Raw genomic sequence first — 18,667 nt, 5'->3', positions numbered from 1 at the left:
TCACCATATCTGCTCATATTCTTCTATTTAGCCTTTTTCACTTCCCGTCTCCTCCTTTAGCTTTTGGATTCTCTGTCATTTTCTTTCCTTTCCTCTCCACATCAGTGACAGGAAGCAGCTGGGAGACATCATTGACGATGATTTGCAACCACATATTCATTTTTTATCCTAAATATATTAGGCCAGGCATCTGGAAGGTCAGCGCCGTAATGGCCATTGTATATTTTATGAGCAGCAGGAAGCAAAGCTCTTGGAGTTAATCATGTGGATGAGGGGGTTTTCAGGTAGAGACAAGGGCGCTACTTAAATCATCACATAAGCCACCCCAAAAAGGTCAGATGCTTCAAAACGACACTGAATGCCCTAGAGTGGATAGAGTGGCTGTAATCATTTGGAGCGTCTGCCATTGTCTACGGGCCAAACACATTTGTGGAGGTGACATTGGACATGTACGGTGCATTTCCACAGTTGCTGTGTGCTAGTATAAGAGATTGTAGGCTGAAAGTACTGCATGCTAGAAGGACATGAAGATGCAATCTGGTGAGTGATAGCCTGGCAATATAATTTCACAAGCAGCTTGAAAGCTGCAAAACTGTAAGTCATTTGAACAAAGAAACCGGTAAACATATTGTCTGTGAACCAGTATTATCCTCTGAGGGTAAATCATTGCAATCATCTGAAAGCCAAAAACTGATGATCTGGAATTTTTCATAGAATTCGGAGTTTAAGTTCTGGGATCAGCATCAGGAAAACTATCTTTTGTGCAATTTGCAGAAGACTGTACACACTGACAAATTAACAGATATGAACTGATAAACCTGCTTCCTTGAAATTGTGCTTGTATATACTTAATTGCATTCCTACTTAACTTTAGATGACAACATAATGGGTGACTGGATATTGTTTAGATTCAGAGTATTTTTTTTGACAGACTGAAGCATCACTTTTCTGCCCACACAAAGTACTCAGCTCTCACAGCAGATTATAGGCTTGAAATGCAGACCTCCATCTGTGGTTTAGACAACAAATGTACTTTGGTTAAGGTTGAGAAAAGGTGGTCTTGCTTTTATGTTAATAAATATTGTTGTATTTTCATATCACTGTCATTTTTTTCTATAATATGTCAAACTGCCATTTTTAACTGACCTTTGCTAACATCTACACAGAGCCATGACAAGTTAAAAATGCCATGGTCACAAACAGAGGTGGGTAGTAACGAGTTACATTTACTGCGTTACATTTACTTAAGTAAATTTTTGAAAAAAAAAAGGTCCTTCTGAGAGTAGTTTTACTCTGCCATACTTTTTATTTTCACTTGAGTAGGTTTGTGAAGAAGAAACGCTACTCTTACTCCGTTACACTGGGCTACACTCCACTCATTACTTTTTTAATTTACCACGTTAGATATGCTTTATTTTGCCAGAATTTGCACATTATTTTACATTTTTGTAATAAAATAAATCGGACATTACAATCAAACGGTTACTTAGTACTTGAGTAGTCTTTTCACCAAATGCTTTTTTAATCTTACTAGAGTCATTTTTTGGATGACTACTTTTTACTCTACTTGAGTGATATTAATTTGAGGTAACATTACTCTTACTTGAGTACAATTTTTGGCTACTCTACCCACCTCTGGTCACAAGTGGATATTCTAGTGGTGAATCAGATAGCCAGCCAATAAAATGTCAGTGAACAGGGCACAGTTACCTTCACAACGAACGATTACTGCCCTGTTGCTCTGACTCCGATGATTATGAAGTGCTTTGAGAGGATCGTCCTAGAGCACATCAAGGACGTCATTCCTGCTGGTCTGGATAAATATCAGTTTACCTACAGGGAGAACAGATCAACAGAGGATGCAGTCTCCATGGCACTTCACATGGCCCTGACCCACCTGCAGCTTTCTAACATCTATGTGAGGATGCTGTTTGTGGACTTCAGTTCAGCTTTTAATACGGTGTGCCCGGACAAACTGACACTGAAGCTCCATAACCTGGGACTGTCCACATCACTGTGTCACTGGATCGGTTTCTTCCTCATCAACAGGTCTCAGATGGTGAGAATGGGAGACAGGACATTCTCCACACTGGTTCTGCGCACAGGAACACCACAGGGCTGCATTCAGCCCAGCCCTCTTCACTCTATTCGCCAGTGACTGCACTGCCATCCACTCCACAAACACGGTTGTGAAGTTTGCTGACAACACCATCGTAGTGGGTCTCATATCAGACAATGATGAGACCCTCTACAGAGAAGAGGTCCAGAACCCTATTCAGTGGTGTTCAGATAACAACCTTGTTCTGAACACCAACAAGACCATGGAGGTCATCGTGGACTACAGGAGGACAGAGGAGCTCCTCTCCTCTTCAAAGGGGAAGCAGTGGAGCGTGTTCACAACATCAAGTTCCTGGGCGTCCACATTACATCTGACCTGACCTGACCTGACCTGGTCGCTGAACACAGCTCACCTAGTGAAGAAGGCTCAACAAAGACTCTTCTTCCTCAGGAAGCTGAAACGTGCTGGTCTCTCCCTTCAGCTCCTGACAAACTTCTACAGAACCACAATAGAAAACAACCTCTGTCTTGGTGCAACAGTGTGGTACGGGGGCTGCACAGCTCGGGATAGAAAGAACTTATCCCAGGTGGTGAAAACAGCACAGTAGAATTTGGGAAGTCCTCTTCCAGACCTGCCTCATTTATAAAACATTGCGTAGGATCCATACTAAAAGTTTGCGTTCGGCGAAAATCTGAAATGGTCGTACGCCAAAAATATTCTGATTTATAAAACTGTGCGTACGGACAGCTGCACGCAATTTCTTTATAAATCACACACCAGCTGGCTCCACCTCACATCCCGCCCACAACACACCCACATTTTACCATGAATGGTCAATTCAAAGTAATAAATGAATGTATCTGCATATAAATAAGCTGCTGATCCATGGCGTTTTACGCAGTGCCGGCCTGCAGTCTTTTCCCCACACTGCTGTGCGTCAGGATGAATGAGTCATGTGTTGACCCAGGCCACTGTGCCACTAAATTTGTTATGATCATGTCCGATGTACAAATAATTTGTACACTGATTGAATGTACATTTTTTCGGTTCACATAGACAAATTCATCTTCACTTGGAGCCCTTACAGCAACATGAGTGCAGTCAGTTTACATTTGGGAAACCGGACATCGCTGCAAATTGCCGTTTAATGTTGGGCTGTTCACCCACAGTGTAAGGAAGCCTGATGTATTGACTGGTCATGTTTATAATGTCATCCAAAACAGCTGGCATTATTGCGCTGAGGGATGGTTGTGATATCCCAGACTTAAAGGACATCATTTAACTGTATATCAGACCCAGATAGGATTTAGACAACAAACGTAATCTCACATATTCTTCATATAAAACACATACCTGTCGGCCACTTCCCGCTGGAAGGAGCCGGTCGCCACAAACCCCCGAGTCGTCAGCTCCTGTGTCTGTGCCCGGATGGCGTGGTTTGGGCGGGTGGGTCGGTCTAAGACAGGGCCCAGTTCAGCACATAGATCCAAGAGCACTGCTCTAGGGAATCTAAATCGGCTTTTTAGCCAGTCATCATGGGCCAGGAAATCTCGGTGATCCCTAAAAACTCTCTCCATTCTGAGCCTACCATTAACGTGATCTTCCAGCAATGCCAGCGCATCCATTGTGCCACATTACGCACGGCTGTCACCCGCTATTTATCCGCTTGATCAGCGATTGGACTGATTGTCACATGCCTTGTCCCAAATAGTAATCAATCAGTGCCACTCACTGCTCTATATCATTTGAAGATGGAAATTTGATATATGAACATAATTCTGCAAATACAGTCGTAGGCCGAATGGCACACTATAGGAACATCTACAACAATGAGGGTTTATGATTATCCGGCTCTACAAGTCTAATATGTGATGGCAATAAAGGTTTGAGATCAATATGGTTTCAATTCAGCACTTCACCCTCCGGCACTGCCGTTCCCTCTGTCTCCAAAATGTGCGTAAGCAAGCATCAAAGTTGGTGCACCGGTGCCCATATTCTCACGCCAAGTTTGTTTTTATAAATCACAACCTTTGCGTAGAAAGTGGCGTACACCACTTAGAAAGTGTTTTTGCGTACGCAAGCATCAAGCATCAAGTTGGCTCACTGGTGCGCATATTCTCACACCAAGTTTGTTTTTATAAATTGTAAGTGGCGTACGCCACTTTCTAGCCCTGTTTTGTGCGTACGCAAGCTTTATAAATGAGGCGGACTCAATAAACGCAGGCCGGGTCCAAAAGGAAGGCCCGATGTATCGCTGTTGACCCCACCCACCCGGGAAATGGACTGTTTGTTCCGCTTCCCTCAGGCAAACGGTGCAGAAACATAAAAACTCTGACTTTCAGATTGAAAAACAGTTTTTATCCCAGAGCTGTCCATCCATTTCCCCCCTACACATGCAACAGACTCACTATGTGCAATGAAGAACTGAATCTTGCACTGGACTGCACTTTACACTCACCCTACTGCTCATGTGCACTTATTCTGTTTACATAATTATATTTTTGAAGATTTTCTTTTTTTAGAATTTATATTATTTTATGTAGTGTGCCATTTTCTATTTTTTATCTATAGCTGGGAGTCATCAACCAAAATTTTGCTGTGTAAGATTCTTGATTCTTGTTTAGTGACACATGAAAAGACTAAACTATGTAGTTCTGAATTATGAAGTTAGAACTTTAAACTGTCATCTAGTATATTTGTGATGCTTGTGCTTTTGTAACTTTCCCAAGAATTAGATGAATAAGAGGTGAATTGATTTTTCTGACATGATGGACAGCTGAGAATTACCACCAGCACCCGCCTCTACTGTGATCATTTTACATAGAGTAGTTTTACAAACTTTAATCACAAACAACTGCAAATCTCAGACAGTCTGCTGTTACTGAGACTGAACCACCTATCTGTCTCCCCAGGATGAATTTGTACACACAGGTCAGAGTTTACAGAAAAAATAGGTTGTACTTATATGCGAATTTGTTTCCACTAGCACTTCTTCACTCGTACTGAAAAATATTGGTGGTGCTGCTTTGAATGGTCATACTAGTCAAAGAGAAAAACTTTTGCAAGATACAGAAGGTTGAAACGCAATGAACCTTACAGATTGGGATCACACTTTAAATGTATTCATGGTGCTGGAATATGGCAGAACTGACTGTGTGAAGAAAAGAAGATTTCTCACTTCTGCTCACCTGACCAATAACTGCATAAAGTGAACATGTTTGTGGCAATGTTGGTTTCAGACAGTTACAAAAACAGCTGTCAGATGCAAATCCAGTTCTGCTGTCAGTAAGTTGCAAACACTCCGACACAACATTATACTGCCAACGAGGTCTTTCACCTGCCAACAATGAGGTCGACCTGGAGGGCACAGGAGCTCCACCCTTTCCCTGGGTTGCTCTACGTTAGTATTGGATTACTGCCATCTTGACAGTGCTGAAGTCTTCAATAGCAAACTAGGAAACTAAAAAATGGACTACATGTGAGACAAACGGCTGGCAGAAACAGATGAAAAAAAATTCACAGAATGAACATGAGTGAAGAAAGTCTAATAGGAGCCCTGGGTTCTCTAAAACTGTAGGTCGAAGAAGAGAAGGCGTACAGTTGGGCAGGAAAGATGTAGCCACTTAGCCTAAATATCACTGAGGCCCTATCTCCTGGCAGAGCTAAAGTCCGGTGGGAAATTACGCAGCATGGTTATTGGCGACTTAACCGCCATGAAGGACAATGGTCTTCCTTTTCAATTAAACTGCTTTAAATAAACACAAAACCTCTGTCTTTCATCCTGTGGCTGTACTGAGGATCAGTGCTCTTACAAGAGTGTGTGTCAATGAATGTGTGCAAATGTGGGCATTATATTAGGTGCATTAATATAAAATTTAGTGAATCTTGTCAAACTGGAGTTGTCACAGTCTAATTGGATTCCATCACAGTCCAAACTTCAAAATGGTTTATCAACGCTTGCTGCCTATATGCAAACATTTGTCACAAAGGACAGAACACATCAATCTGAAAACATTTGGATTTTTTGTAATTTTGCATTTGTTAGTTCATATATTGGTGGCTGTTTTTACTGTTGGAGCTTTTGCAAAAGCTTTATCATGCTTGCTTAACAAATATTTCAAATAACGAACCTGATGTGTAACTTTTAATGTAGGCGCTTTGTGAAAGCTAAGCAAATACAGTGTGCTTCTGTGTGTGTGTTTTCAGTAATGTCATCTGTAAATGAATGTTGTGATTCTCATTTTTGTGTTTGTCTCACACTAAACTGTGCCTGTCTTCAAACAACATCTAAAATAAAACTAATGCGACCCAGTTAAACAGAAAGTAAATGATAATTGTATGAATTGCAGCATAAAGGTCATCTAATAGGAAAAAGAGTTCACCCTCCTAGTTACTCAGTGCTAAGCAAGAGGCAAGAGAGTCAAACCAAAGGACAAACACACCATGACGACCCTCAAAATGTTGGCAACAATACTCTTTGGACTGATGGGTCTAAAGTTGAACTGTTGGGAACACGGGGGCTCTGTGACATCGGGCAATGTAGTTGCAGCTTTAGTGACATGGCAGTTTGACAAAATTGAGGCAAATTTTAATTCTGGTCTGTGTAGATAATCCTGAAGGAGACAATCAGATACTTAGCTACTTAGGCTGGTTGGGCAGGAGACATGACCTTATTATAAAGATCAGGGTATGTTGAAGACACCAGAGAAATGTGCATAAACATGGCACTTGCTAACCAGTGTTGAAAAATAACATCATCATCCACAGAAGATCTCCTCAGGAAGTCAGAGTTTTTAGACACTGTTCTGATGAACACTGGTATTAAAGATCAGTAGAGTGAACTCCAGTCCTCCTGGCTTTATTTTTTAGTACTGAGAGCAAAACAAATCAAGGCAATTGTGTTTTTCTTCTGGTGATAATGATATATAGCAAATAACCCTAACACAGAGACTGATTAATGCACTCAAGTGTACTCATTGACCTTATAAAGTCTGCCGTTAGTCTACTCATTGGCTTGAATGATGTTTTTATATTTGTTGTGTACTCCTTGAAATAATAGGACTGAAACTGTCAAATGAATATTTCAGAACAACATATGAATTTAATGGGATATACAATTATAATCAGAGTTATTTGTAGGGTAAGGAAATTAATAAGCCTGTAACTTGTACACTCACACAGTCAGAATTGTTTTTTCTTTTCTTTGTTTTACTAGCTTTACTTTCTTATTTTAGCTGTAGCAGCTGTGTATCTTTTGGCCGGCATTACATTTTCCACGTTTGTGACTGATCATATGGAACCAATACCAGCACTTAAATATCAATACAACTAAAGCTAGATTCAGAAATGGAACAAGTTGATAACCAGCTTTATGTGAGTGCTTAACCTTACCTCATTTTTTTGGTATATCAAACCAGATTATGAAAACATATCCTGAGTATTTTGAACATGCTTATGAGCACCATTGTCTTGTTATCCATGTTTCTATGCAGTCTATAAGACAAACCGCTGCAAATGAACTTCACAAAAGCAATTAGCTTTTATTTAAAAGCTACTGTTAACTTGAACTCATTTCCTGTTGGATACATTCCAAACATGCAGACTAGTGTGACATTCTGTATGTACTGTATAAGGAAAAAACTTATATGCAATGTGAACTGATTACAGGATTAAGAACCAATTCAGATACACTACTGTTCTCAAGTTTGGGGTCACCCAGACTATTCTATGTTTTCCATAAAAACTCACACTTTTATCCATGTGCTAACATAACTGCATAAGGGTTTTCTAACCATCAATGAGCCTTTCAACACCATTAGCTAACACAATGTAGCATTAGAACACAGGAGTGATGGTTGCTGGAAATGTTCCTCTGTACCCTGTGCTCTGCTTTTCTTTCAAAAATAAGGACATTTCTTGGTGACCACAAACTTTTGAACACTAATGTACACTATCAATAAATATCATCTTCTGACAGAGAAATGATGATCTAAACATGAGAACAATGCCCTTATTGAGCTCATAATTCAAATAAGTTTTATCTTAGGTATCATAAGGTGCCTTCTCAGATGCAAAAGTTTCAGGTCTATCTATGAAATATTGCTGATGAAATATTCTCTTAAAATTCTGACATATGGCAGAAGGAAGACATAATTGAACTGTATTTTTTAAAAAGAACACTGCCAGAGCAGCTGCTCTGTAGGCCGTATATCTCTGCACTGCTGGCCTGGAGACAACTATTGTTGATGAAAAATTAAACTGCTAATTGAAGCCATCCATGTGACAATAGACCAATGCCATGCTCTACGTTTTAAACAGGGATGATTTGGACACAAATGGACATTGTCGACATCTGTCCAAAGCCATTACATGCACAGGGACAACACAGTCTGCATGAATAAAAACTAAGCCTGGCATAGGTCACACACACACTATTGATTATGGTGTCAGCATGTCACCCTGCTAGAAAGACAGTCCATATAAATGCCCTAACAACATGTCCCATGGAGCTCACACTGTCAGAATCCACCTCAGACGTATACACCACACTGTGCAAATGTTGTAGGTACTAGATGTGAAAAGTGGATCCTCAGTTCTCATTTGTCAGCAAACTTGTTTGGGCTCTTTGTGAAGCTGCAGAAGGAAACTTTGATGTAAGAGTCAAAACACTGTAACATGATGGTCTGTAGTTTTGTGGAGTTTTCTTTGTGTGTGTGTGTGTGTGTGTGTGTGTGTGTGTGTGTGTGTGTGTGTGTGTGTGTGTGTGTGTGTGTGTGTGTGTGTGTGTGTGTGTGTGTGTGTGTCTGTGTGTGTGTCTGTGTTCTTGTACTTGCTACATGGTGAGAACCATTTTCTGCATTTAACTATCAAAGTGAGGACATTTTTACAAAGTGAGGAAATTTTGGCCGGTCCTCACTTTGAAACAGCCATGTTTGAGGGTGAAGACTTGTTTTTAGAGAACAGGTATGAATTGAGGTTTGGTTAGGGTTAGGGTAAGGATTAATTTTAGGTCAGTTGTGATAGTTAAGGTTAGGGTAAGGCTCGAGGAAATGCATTACGCTTATGGATGTCCTCACTAAGACAGAAGTACAAACGTGTGTGTGTGTGTGTGTGTGTGTGTGTGTGTGTGTGTGTGTGTGTGTGTGTGTGTGTGTGTGTGTGTGTGTGTTCTTGTACTTGCTACATGGTGAGTACCATTTTCTGCATTTAACTATCAAAGCGAGGACATTTTTACAAAGTGAGGACATTTTGGCCGGTCCTCACTTTGAAACAGCCATGTTTGAGGGTGAAGACTTGTTTTTAGAGAACAGGTATGAATTGAGGTTTGGTTAGGGTTAGGGTAAGGATTAAGTTTAGGCAACCAGTTGTGATGGTTAAGGTTAGGGTAAGGCTCTAGGAAATGCATTACGCCTATGGATGTCCTCACTAAGATAGAAGTACAAACATGTGTGTGTGTGTGTGTGTGTGTGTGTGTGTGTGTGTGTGTGTGTGTGTGTGTGTGTGTGTGTGTGTGTGTGTGTGTGTGTGTGTGTGTACTTGTTTCTGCTATTCCGGTGGGGACTTTGACCTGACTATTTGCTATAAAGGTGGGGACTTGTCTTACGGTGGGGACCTAAAATGAGGTCCCCACGGGTGGCAACACCGTTTTCTTGGCCATATTGTTGTTAATAAAAAATGTAAAAGTGCAAAAACGTTTGTTTAGGGTTAGGCATTGATTTGGTGATGGTTAAGGTTAGGGTTAGGGTAAGGGTTAGGAGTTAGATATGAATGGGAGTCAATGGTAAGTCCCCACCGGTATAGAAAAACAAACATGTGTGTGTGTGTGTGTGTGTGTGTGTGTGTGTGTGTGTGTGTGTGTGTGTGTGTGTGTGTGTGTGTGTGTGTGTGTGTGTGTGTTTAGGTTTGCTTGTACTAATGTACAGAACTGCCACAACTAAGTAATTTTAAATTAAAACAATAACATAAAGGTGTCAAGTAGGGAAGTTGAACTTTCCCGGCTTGTGTATGAAATGAAACAGACTGCTTACACTGGACGGACATTGAACTTGCTCTTACCTGGACCTCCACTCCATAGCCCATATAAACAGTGATGATGTAGCTGCAGTCCATAGTGGAGTGAAAAGCAGAGCTGGACTGTGGTGGAGCCTCTATGTATCCTTCTGGCCTGGTCAGGTTCAGCTGACAGGGAACTGCAGGGACAACCACAGCAGCATGGAAATGAGACGCACTCACACTGCTACTCCTTTCATATTTCATATCCCAGCTGAAGTTGCTTTCATGTGGGCCGGTCACAGATGGTGCTTTATTTCCTCATAATTTTACTCATGGTAAAAATGAACTGCAATCCTAACCTATGACTCCTTGTAATTTGGCTATCCCTGTCAATATGAAGAAGTGTGTGATTTTGCAGTATGTAAATGAACCATATTGACAGTCTTCCTTAAAAACACTACGGAGCCAAAGTGCTGTCCTTCCTAAACATAATCAAGCCTTTTCTCTAGCATTGTGACATATTAAAGGATATGATTTATTTTTGAAGGGTTGTCTGTGTTATGGACAAATAAATTACAGCATATGGATGTTTTATTAGGAAGATTTGTTAAAGACATAGCGGACCCTTGTGAATCTCCTGTTGTGACACTGCTGTCAGTACAGCTGTCTGATAGACAGTTTGAGATAGCAAGAAGAGGTATGAATCAGGTGAAGGTCACCTGAATGCATATTCAGGTGACCTTGGTGGTCAGAGGTTTTTCATAAGATTGTGGGCACCTTTTTATTATTTGACCTGGCTGTGACTGATCACAGTGAACCGTTTCCAGTGTGGTCCTGATTCAGACCAGACGTCCACATGCCAGGACCAGGTCTAAATGCTTTATAAGTCTTATTCTAAAAATGTCAAATTGGGCAAACCAGTAATCATTTGCTCACACTACAGTTATGACTTTGAAGGTTTTCTGTCTGTCTTGCTGCCTTTCTAAGCAGCTCAGCCCTGGGATGGGACAGCTAAGGATAGAACACTTCCAAGTGGCCTTCAGGGGGTTTCTGCTCCATCACCTTCATCCCTCTCTGAGCCAAAAAGTAAACTTTTGCTGAAGTGCTTGCCTATGAGAAGAACATCCTCACCGTGTTCTCTCGGCATTTCACCTCAGGGAGTGTCCACTACAGCATTATTACTGCACTACAGTGTTGTCATTCACTCTGTGCCTGGATGTCTTTGTTACACTGGGATTTGGGCTGCAGCACTGTTAGTCTGTGCTCTGCTCTGTTGTCATCCTGCACACAGATGAGCTGATTAATCAAGCTACACCCATATTGCTCTTCCTGACCCGCAAAGTCCAGGAGAAATTACCACCCTTATATTTATTTTCCCCATCCTCTCTCTTCATAACCAGCAATCTCAGGGTTGTTTTTCTGCGGTCCCCATTTAGACCTCTTGATTAAGGGTTAGTGATGCAGTGATGCTGTAATTTATTTCAGCAGCCCCATGGCTGTGCAATCGTGACAAATGCAAATAGAGAACATATTAGCTGAAGGTATGAAGGTTGCATAGGCGACTTCAAAAGAGATGAACATCCTTGGATAAAGTCCCACAAATGAGAGGAATGTTGTGGTGTTAGGATGCATCTCAGCTTTGAGGGATTCCAAATAAAATGAAGGATTAAACCTTTTTTTTAAATGTGTTTTAAAACTTAAACAAATGTCATTTTTGTTTGTTTATTTATTTGGGGGTGACAATATATAAAATATATATAGTAGTAATAATAGTTGGAGGAAGATACTTATATTTATGATGAAATGTATGGGCAGATACAGGACCTCTTACGTTTAATTACTTATTGTATCCATGTGTGTGCTGTGATGACTGAGATATGTGGCTCTCTGAGAATAACATCATCTCATCCAACTGAGTAGAGACCACAAAAGATGATTTGTAAATGGAAATTCTGTTAAAAACTATAATATTTACTCTTGTTTTTGTCACCTTACTATAGAGGACATAGTTCTTATGCTGTTTGGCATATTTACTAAAGCATTATGAGGCAGTGTTCTTACCTGGACTCTGCATGGTGGTGATGATGGTGGTGGTGGTGATGGTAGTGGTGGTTGTCTCTTCTTCATCACGGCCTGGCCTTATAGCTATCTCCCTTGCAAAAGTAGCAGTAGCTGGGATAATGGTAGAGTGTTCAGGGTCTTTTAAAACTGTGCTGCTCACAGGAACGTGGGTGTCGGAGTGAAAAGCGGTTGTTAATGCATGCATGGTATGGGTTGCTTGCATGTTGGAGCTTTCAGCACTTTTATCCAAAGATATTTTATTGTTCTTATCCAGTGGAGTACCAGATGGCATTTTAGAAAAGGTGGATCCTCCACTGTCTTCAAAGTAGTGTGACTGACCGTGAGGGCCCAGTGGGGCCTGGTGCTGGGGAGGGTTTCTGTAGAGTGGGTGATGATTTGGGACGTTAATGGGTGGAGCGGTAGTGATCGTGGGGAGCATTCTGCCTGTGTTCTGGGTGGTGGGGTACAGGTTTGCCCCGCTCTCTGGAGGGCCCCCTGATGTGATAGATGTGCTGTCCTCAGAGGCAGATGCTGCAGAGAATGAAAGAGAAATATAGATGTGATTAGATGGATGTTGATTCATACCACAATCATCACTTGGTCATTAGGCGTAGAGATTTCTCTCTTCATTTTCCTGTCTTTTCTCTCTCTTGCACTGGAACTCTCCATCCACAGCCATTAACACACTGCCAGTCTCACTGTCAACTGGCTAATGATGGAGAGTGATGCAGCCAGCGACCAGTCTGAGTCATAACACATATCTGCAAAAGTCTGCCAGCCAAAAACACATTATCTCGAGAAGCTGTGTTCTAGATCTACTAATCTTCACAAGCTTTAACAAAGTGACATGACATTTTTTTGGTGAGCAAATTGTCTTTTTCTACACTGCTTTTCTTTTTGGTTTATGTTTCGACATCTGTTGGAAAAACACTTCCTTTAAAATAATCATCATTTAACTTTACACCACTATTATTTTAGATTTTATGGAAGCTTTTTAAATAGGATTTCTTTTCAATAGGAATTTCAAACAAATGTTTTGAAAAGGTTGTGTTTGGTCTTTATTTATTATGGCACGAACCAACTACCCAGTTTGCATGTAGTATGCAATAGAAACATTACATTATCCTACCAGATAATCAAAGAGATAGCATAAGCCTAAAATGTTGGTATTTGCAGGAATGTGCTTAAAAAAATACATATATTTACAATAAGGTGCAAATTGGTGATATATATATATATATATAATGGAGTATATGAGAGTATAGATTGCAGTGAATACAGTATAGAAAAGGTGCAATGTGAAAACAGAAATAATAAAAATGTGTATACAGGAGGGGTTTGGTGCATGGATCTTGGTGGACCCAGCAATATTGGTTTATTACACGGTTTAACTGAGTCAATGAAATGTCACAGCTGACAGATGAGGCCATGAGCCACTGATCTTGACTGAGGTGATATAGAGCCTGATGTTTGTGGGAACAAAAGATCTCCTGTATCATTCAGTCCTGCAGTGCAGTGAGATGAGCCACTCACTGCAGTTGTTCCTCTGTCCAGCCAGGATGCTGTGAGAAAGGTGGCTGGCGTTGTTAAGGATGGATTGCACTGTACTGTGTCTCTCAACCACAGTCCTCAGTGAGTCAAAACTCTTGGCCAGCTCAGAACCAGCCTTTTTCACCAGCTGGTCCAGTCCCCTGTTGTTCATCTCAGTCATGCTGCCGGCCTGACAGACCACAGCATAGAAAAGAACACTGACCACCACTGACTGGAAGAACATATGCAGCATTTCACTGCATATATCCAAGAATCTTAATCTTCAGAGGAAGTACACCCAGCTTAGCCCCTTCAGGTGTCAAGGTGCAAACACGGATATTTTTTGTATTTGCACCACGTCAATGTCCTCCTTTCTGATATTGACAGGGTGTAGCAGGGGCTTAGCCCTCAGAAGTCCATGACCATCTCTTTGGTCTTGGAGATGTTCAGCAGAAGGCAGTTCTTAATATGTCTAATCAGTGAAGGCCATCATCAGGTCCCTGTATTCACCTTTCTGCCCATTCTTGTTACACACTACCATCGCTGCATCATCAGAGTATTTCTGAATGTGGCAGGACTCAGATCTATACTTAAAGTTTGTGGCATATAGAATGAACAGGAATGGAGCCAAAACAGTCCCTTGAGGATAGCTCAAAAAATGATGATCTTGTCTTCTTGTTAATGCAGTAGTTTTGAGTTCTTTTGTTCAGACGCAGAATGATTAGATGGATGTTGATTACCTTTGTGCTGGGCGTGCTGCAAATGCCGGCTGTCAAAATCTGCTGGTTGGCACGGCCGATTTCCTTTTTGACAAAACTTGAAGTTTGGAGTGACTCAAGGGACCCTGAGGGGGTCAGTTGGAGTCCACATGTACGATGCACAACTGACTTCATTGAGTTCCAGTAGTTATGCAGTAGTTCTGCTGCTACAGGCCTAGGCTGCTGGGGGACCTCTTTCGATGCACTGAGCCTTTCTCTAATTACCTTTGTATGTATTATAAATACTATTATTGCATTACACTAACTCTGTTTCTCCCTATGTTCTTTCTCCAAGTGTCCCTGAGCTGGATGCTTCAGGTCTGTGGTTGCTGTCCCACCAACTGGTCTAGTCTCCATCATGTCCACTGTGGATGCTGCTGCTGACCTTCCTCCAGCACACTGCTTCCAGTTGCCCATTTCCACCCCACCCCACCCCCCGAGACCATTTCAATTGTAATTGGTGCTATATTAATACAATTGAATTGAATAAATTGAATTTACTGAATTTTGATTCACAAACAGCACCAGATCTCCACCTTTGTTCATTCCACTGGCCCTTAAGTCTCTGTCCACATGTACCGCTGTGAAGCTTGGAAGAAATACACGTGTCTGGGATGTTATTTTTCATTACTTAATTATGCCATCATTTATTATATATAACTGCCTCATGCATTGCAAAACTTTACTGTAACTTATCATGACATAAAATGAGTCCATTTGGAAATGAAGTGATTCCCCCTCATAGAATGTGTCAGTATTTGGTGGCACCATAACAATTTCTGTACTTTCCAAAACCAGCAAAGCAACTTTCATGCCCACTCCAATTTCTATCTCAAGATTTCTTTATTCATTCTTCGCACAAATATTTCTGCTCTCTTTCATGTGGTGAAAGGCTATGAATTTGATTAAGGAGACACTAAGTGAAGGTATGTACTGTTACCCCTCTGTATGATGGCCTGCTTTCTCTCTCACTATTAAGTGTGACCATTTTGAACAGCTGTAAACACCTTAGTCCGTAGATATGGTTGAAGAACAAGTTTTTTTCAGGATACCAAGGCCTCTAACACCTACTAAATGCCCTTTGTCTGTATGTACATCCTGTTGCCTAGTACTTGTCACGTGCAGAGCACACAGAAGACTACAATGCAAGAAAAAATACACACGGCAACTTCAGTATTCGTCACCTTGAGCTCCAGACAGCAGTTAGGTTATTTACTAGCAAACCATGTGGACCTAGTTATCAGTGCGCCAAAAAGAAAAATATAAAATGTAGCCGAGTAACAAACATCTTTAATAAAGGGCCTCCAAATTATGTAATAATTCAACAAATACCCTAAGGCCCAAACTTGGGTCCAAGGGAGGATGTCCACAATGTCAAGCTTCACATATTTTTTGGCAACAGTGAAAAAGAGATTCATTTTCCATACTAAAAAAAAAAATGCATAATGCAGTATTGTTTAAAACTATTGTGGTACAACTGTTCCTTATGCTCCACTGTTCAAAAATACATTTTACTGATTTAATGCTGAATTCAGTCATCAGGTGAAAAAACTATAAGGACAGACCAAAAGTCTTTTTTGGTGCTCTGCTATATACACTGTACAAGACTTGGCTGCTGTAAAGTACCGTATTTTCGGCACTATAAGACACACCTAAAAGCCATCAATTTTCTCAAAAGTCGACAGTGCGCCTTACAATCTGATGCGCCATATTTATGGATCAATATTGATTAACCATGGCTATCGTCGTCAGGGGGGTGTCGCAAGGCATCCAGCCTGCCGGAAATTTATAAGAAGAAGAAGTCAGGGGCCGTGGCTGAAGTAACAGCGGTAAGAACCGGTAAAGAGGAAATTTCAATCCCACACCATTTGTGTATGTGAAGATCTCAACATGGCTCCTTCCAAGAGACACGCTTACGACTGCACGCCGTCACACTGCCGTTAAAAATGCTTTAATACTAGGAATTCCAGCCCTGAGCCCTTTGGCACATATCTCTGCACCACAGAGAAGAGCAACTTGGCACTAATCCCTGGTTTACAGACGCTTTTGTAACCCCCCACCCTCTAGCACTATATTCTAACCCCCCAAAAGAAACACGAGTAAACAACCCCCTCAAAAAAAAAAAAAACCCTGCAAAGGACAAAACAACCAGCCAACAACGTCTGAACAAAGTGACTCTACCCAGCATGCCTAGCGACCCAAGCCACGCCCACAAACACTCAAGAGCGACACCATGACTCAGGACTACACGGCTGGAAGAGACTCAACCTTGAGACCAACAGAGAAACCCAATCTTGAGTGGGGGTTCCTCTATCCCCCACAGGGGGAGCTCAAACAAAACCCTGCACATCTCCCAAGCCCCCAACAGGGATCTGCTGTAAAAAAAAACAAAAACCTTAACCCCAAATGGGGCTAGTGTAAAAAATAAAATGGGGTAAAAGATCAAACAAGAGCCCTGCACACCTCCCAACCCCCAACAGAAGCTGCTGCAAAAAACAGAAACTTCCACCACAAACAGGGTCTGGCATGTGAATGGATCTCTGGAAACATCCCTGTGTGGACAGCAGAAATGGCTTTGTCTTGTAGCTTCTATTCCATGCGCCTTATAATGCAATGCGCCATATATATGACATATATAGTTTTCAAATCGGCCATTCATTGAAGGTGCGCCTTATACCCCAATGCGCCATATAGTGCGGAAAATACAGTATTCATTTCTACTCCATAAATGGTATGGAGTAGAAATGTATTTACATGTACTCTATGTATATACTGTCTATATGTGATTTTCAACCTCATTCTGCTTCTCAGAACAATAGGCCACTACATTTCAAACATTCAGTGGCTTTCAAATGCCTTGTCACTGATTTATCCCAGATTTCAAAACCTACATTTTATTTTGTGGAGCTGCAGTGAATTGACAGCAGAAAGTATAACTTAGCCAGAGAATAAATCTGAAATTCATTCACCCTCTTTATCACTCCCTGTTCACTGCTCTGCTTCGCTGTACTTCAATCTGACATCAAGGCAGAGAGGACCTGTCTCATGTTTCTGGATGGAGACAGGATTCACTCACAAGGCTCTGCACTCCCTAAAGCAAAGTCATTCTATATTTCAAAGCTGATTTTAAGCCATATTTTCTGTCAGCACTTATTCTCATGGAGCAGTGCTGTGTTGTGAGTCGACTGGCAGACTGGAAACTTCTTGTATAAAGCCAAACTGTAGCCAAACCCAAACAATTTTCATAAATTGCTCACATCAGTGGTTTCTTCCCTCCCCATCCTCCTCGCAATAAGACTTAATATTCATTCCTGAGGAGATTTGATGAGCTGCTATAATTCACCCAGTATAATGATCAGTGCTCCCCTCCCTAGTGCACCTGTGAGATCTAATCTGAGACCCCTTCAGGAGGCTATCATCTACTCAAGGAAGTCTTATGTTTCCTTAACAATGCTTCATTTACACCATAATAGCTCTCACTCTCTGCTGGCTAATAGCTATCTGCTTCAAACAATCAGGCTTTATTGTAGCTGTTCCACTTCCCAGTCAGCACCTTGCCTGTCAAACACAAACAGCTCTTTGCACACAGTCAAGCACAAGAAATATAAGGAATTAGTAAGGAGCCCAAAATACTGACTGGAGGTCTGTCTTCACCTTGCTGCTAAGGTGTAAAAGACAATGTACGCTCTCTTTGTAAAGTAAATCTCCTGTGTGGTTTGAACTCGACAGATGTTGTCAGACGAGATGGCAGTAGTAGATGGACTGCACTTATTTAGAACCTTTTAATGCAGCAGTTTGAAGAGCTCTATCAATTCTTGCCTCTATTCCACCTTCTTACATACCAGTGACAGTAGAGCTGCCATGCCGGATACTCACCAGCCAGCAGGAACAACTTAGTGTATTGGCCGAGGGAACTTGAAAGGAGTCAGAAATTGAACTGCCAACCCTGCAATTAGTGGACAAGTCGTCCTGCCCTCTGAGACAGCTGCAACAGCTTTAAAAGGAGACAACTGTCGAGAGTGTTGGTTTCCATAAAACACACACACACACACACACACACACACACACACACACACACACACACACACACACACACACACACACACACACACACACACACACACACACACACACACACACATTCACTGGCCACTTTATTAGATACACCTTGCTAGTAAACAGTTGGACCCCCTTTTGCCTTCTTGTTGTATGTTGCCTCTTGACCAGGTTGTTATCGAAAATGAGAAAAAATAAAGGTTAAAAAAAC

The 18,667-nt window shown here is 41.4% G+C and overlaps 1 protein-coding gene across 1 annotated transcript in view; it reads right to left on the bottom strand.

Annotated features, from left to right (window-relative positions):
• sez6b (seizure related 6 homolog b) overlaps positions 1-18,667 on the bottom strand; it is a 311,266-nt gene that overhangs the window by 147,354 nt on the left and 145,245 nt on the right. Inside the window, exons 2-3 of the mRNA XM_051958150.1 lie at positions 12,113-12,643; positions 10,115-10,248 (exon numbers count right to left, since the gene is read on the bottom strand). Of these exons, the coding sequence (XP_051814110.1) occupies positions 10,115-10,248; positions 12,113-12,643 (665 nt within the window). The remainder of the gene's footprint in view (positions 1-10,114; positions 10,249-12,112; positions 12,644-18,667) is intronic.

The sequence above is a fragment of the Acanthochromis polyacanthus genome, chromosome 13, assembly GCF_021347895.1.
Source record: "Acanthochromis polyacanthus isolate Apoly-LR-REF ecotype Palm Island chromosome 13, KAUST_Apoly_ChrSc, whole genome shotgun sequence".
Taxonomy (NCBI): domain Eukaryota; kingdom Metazoa; phylum Chordata; class Actinopteri; family Pomacentridae; genus Acanthochromis; species Acanthochromis polyacanthus.
Note: the sequence above shows the minus strand (reverse complement) of the source record. Positions and strands in the feature narration are given on the sequence as shown.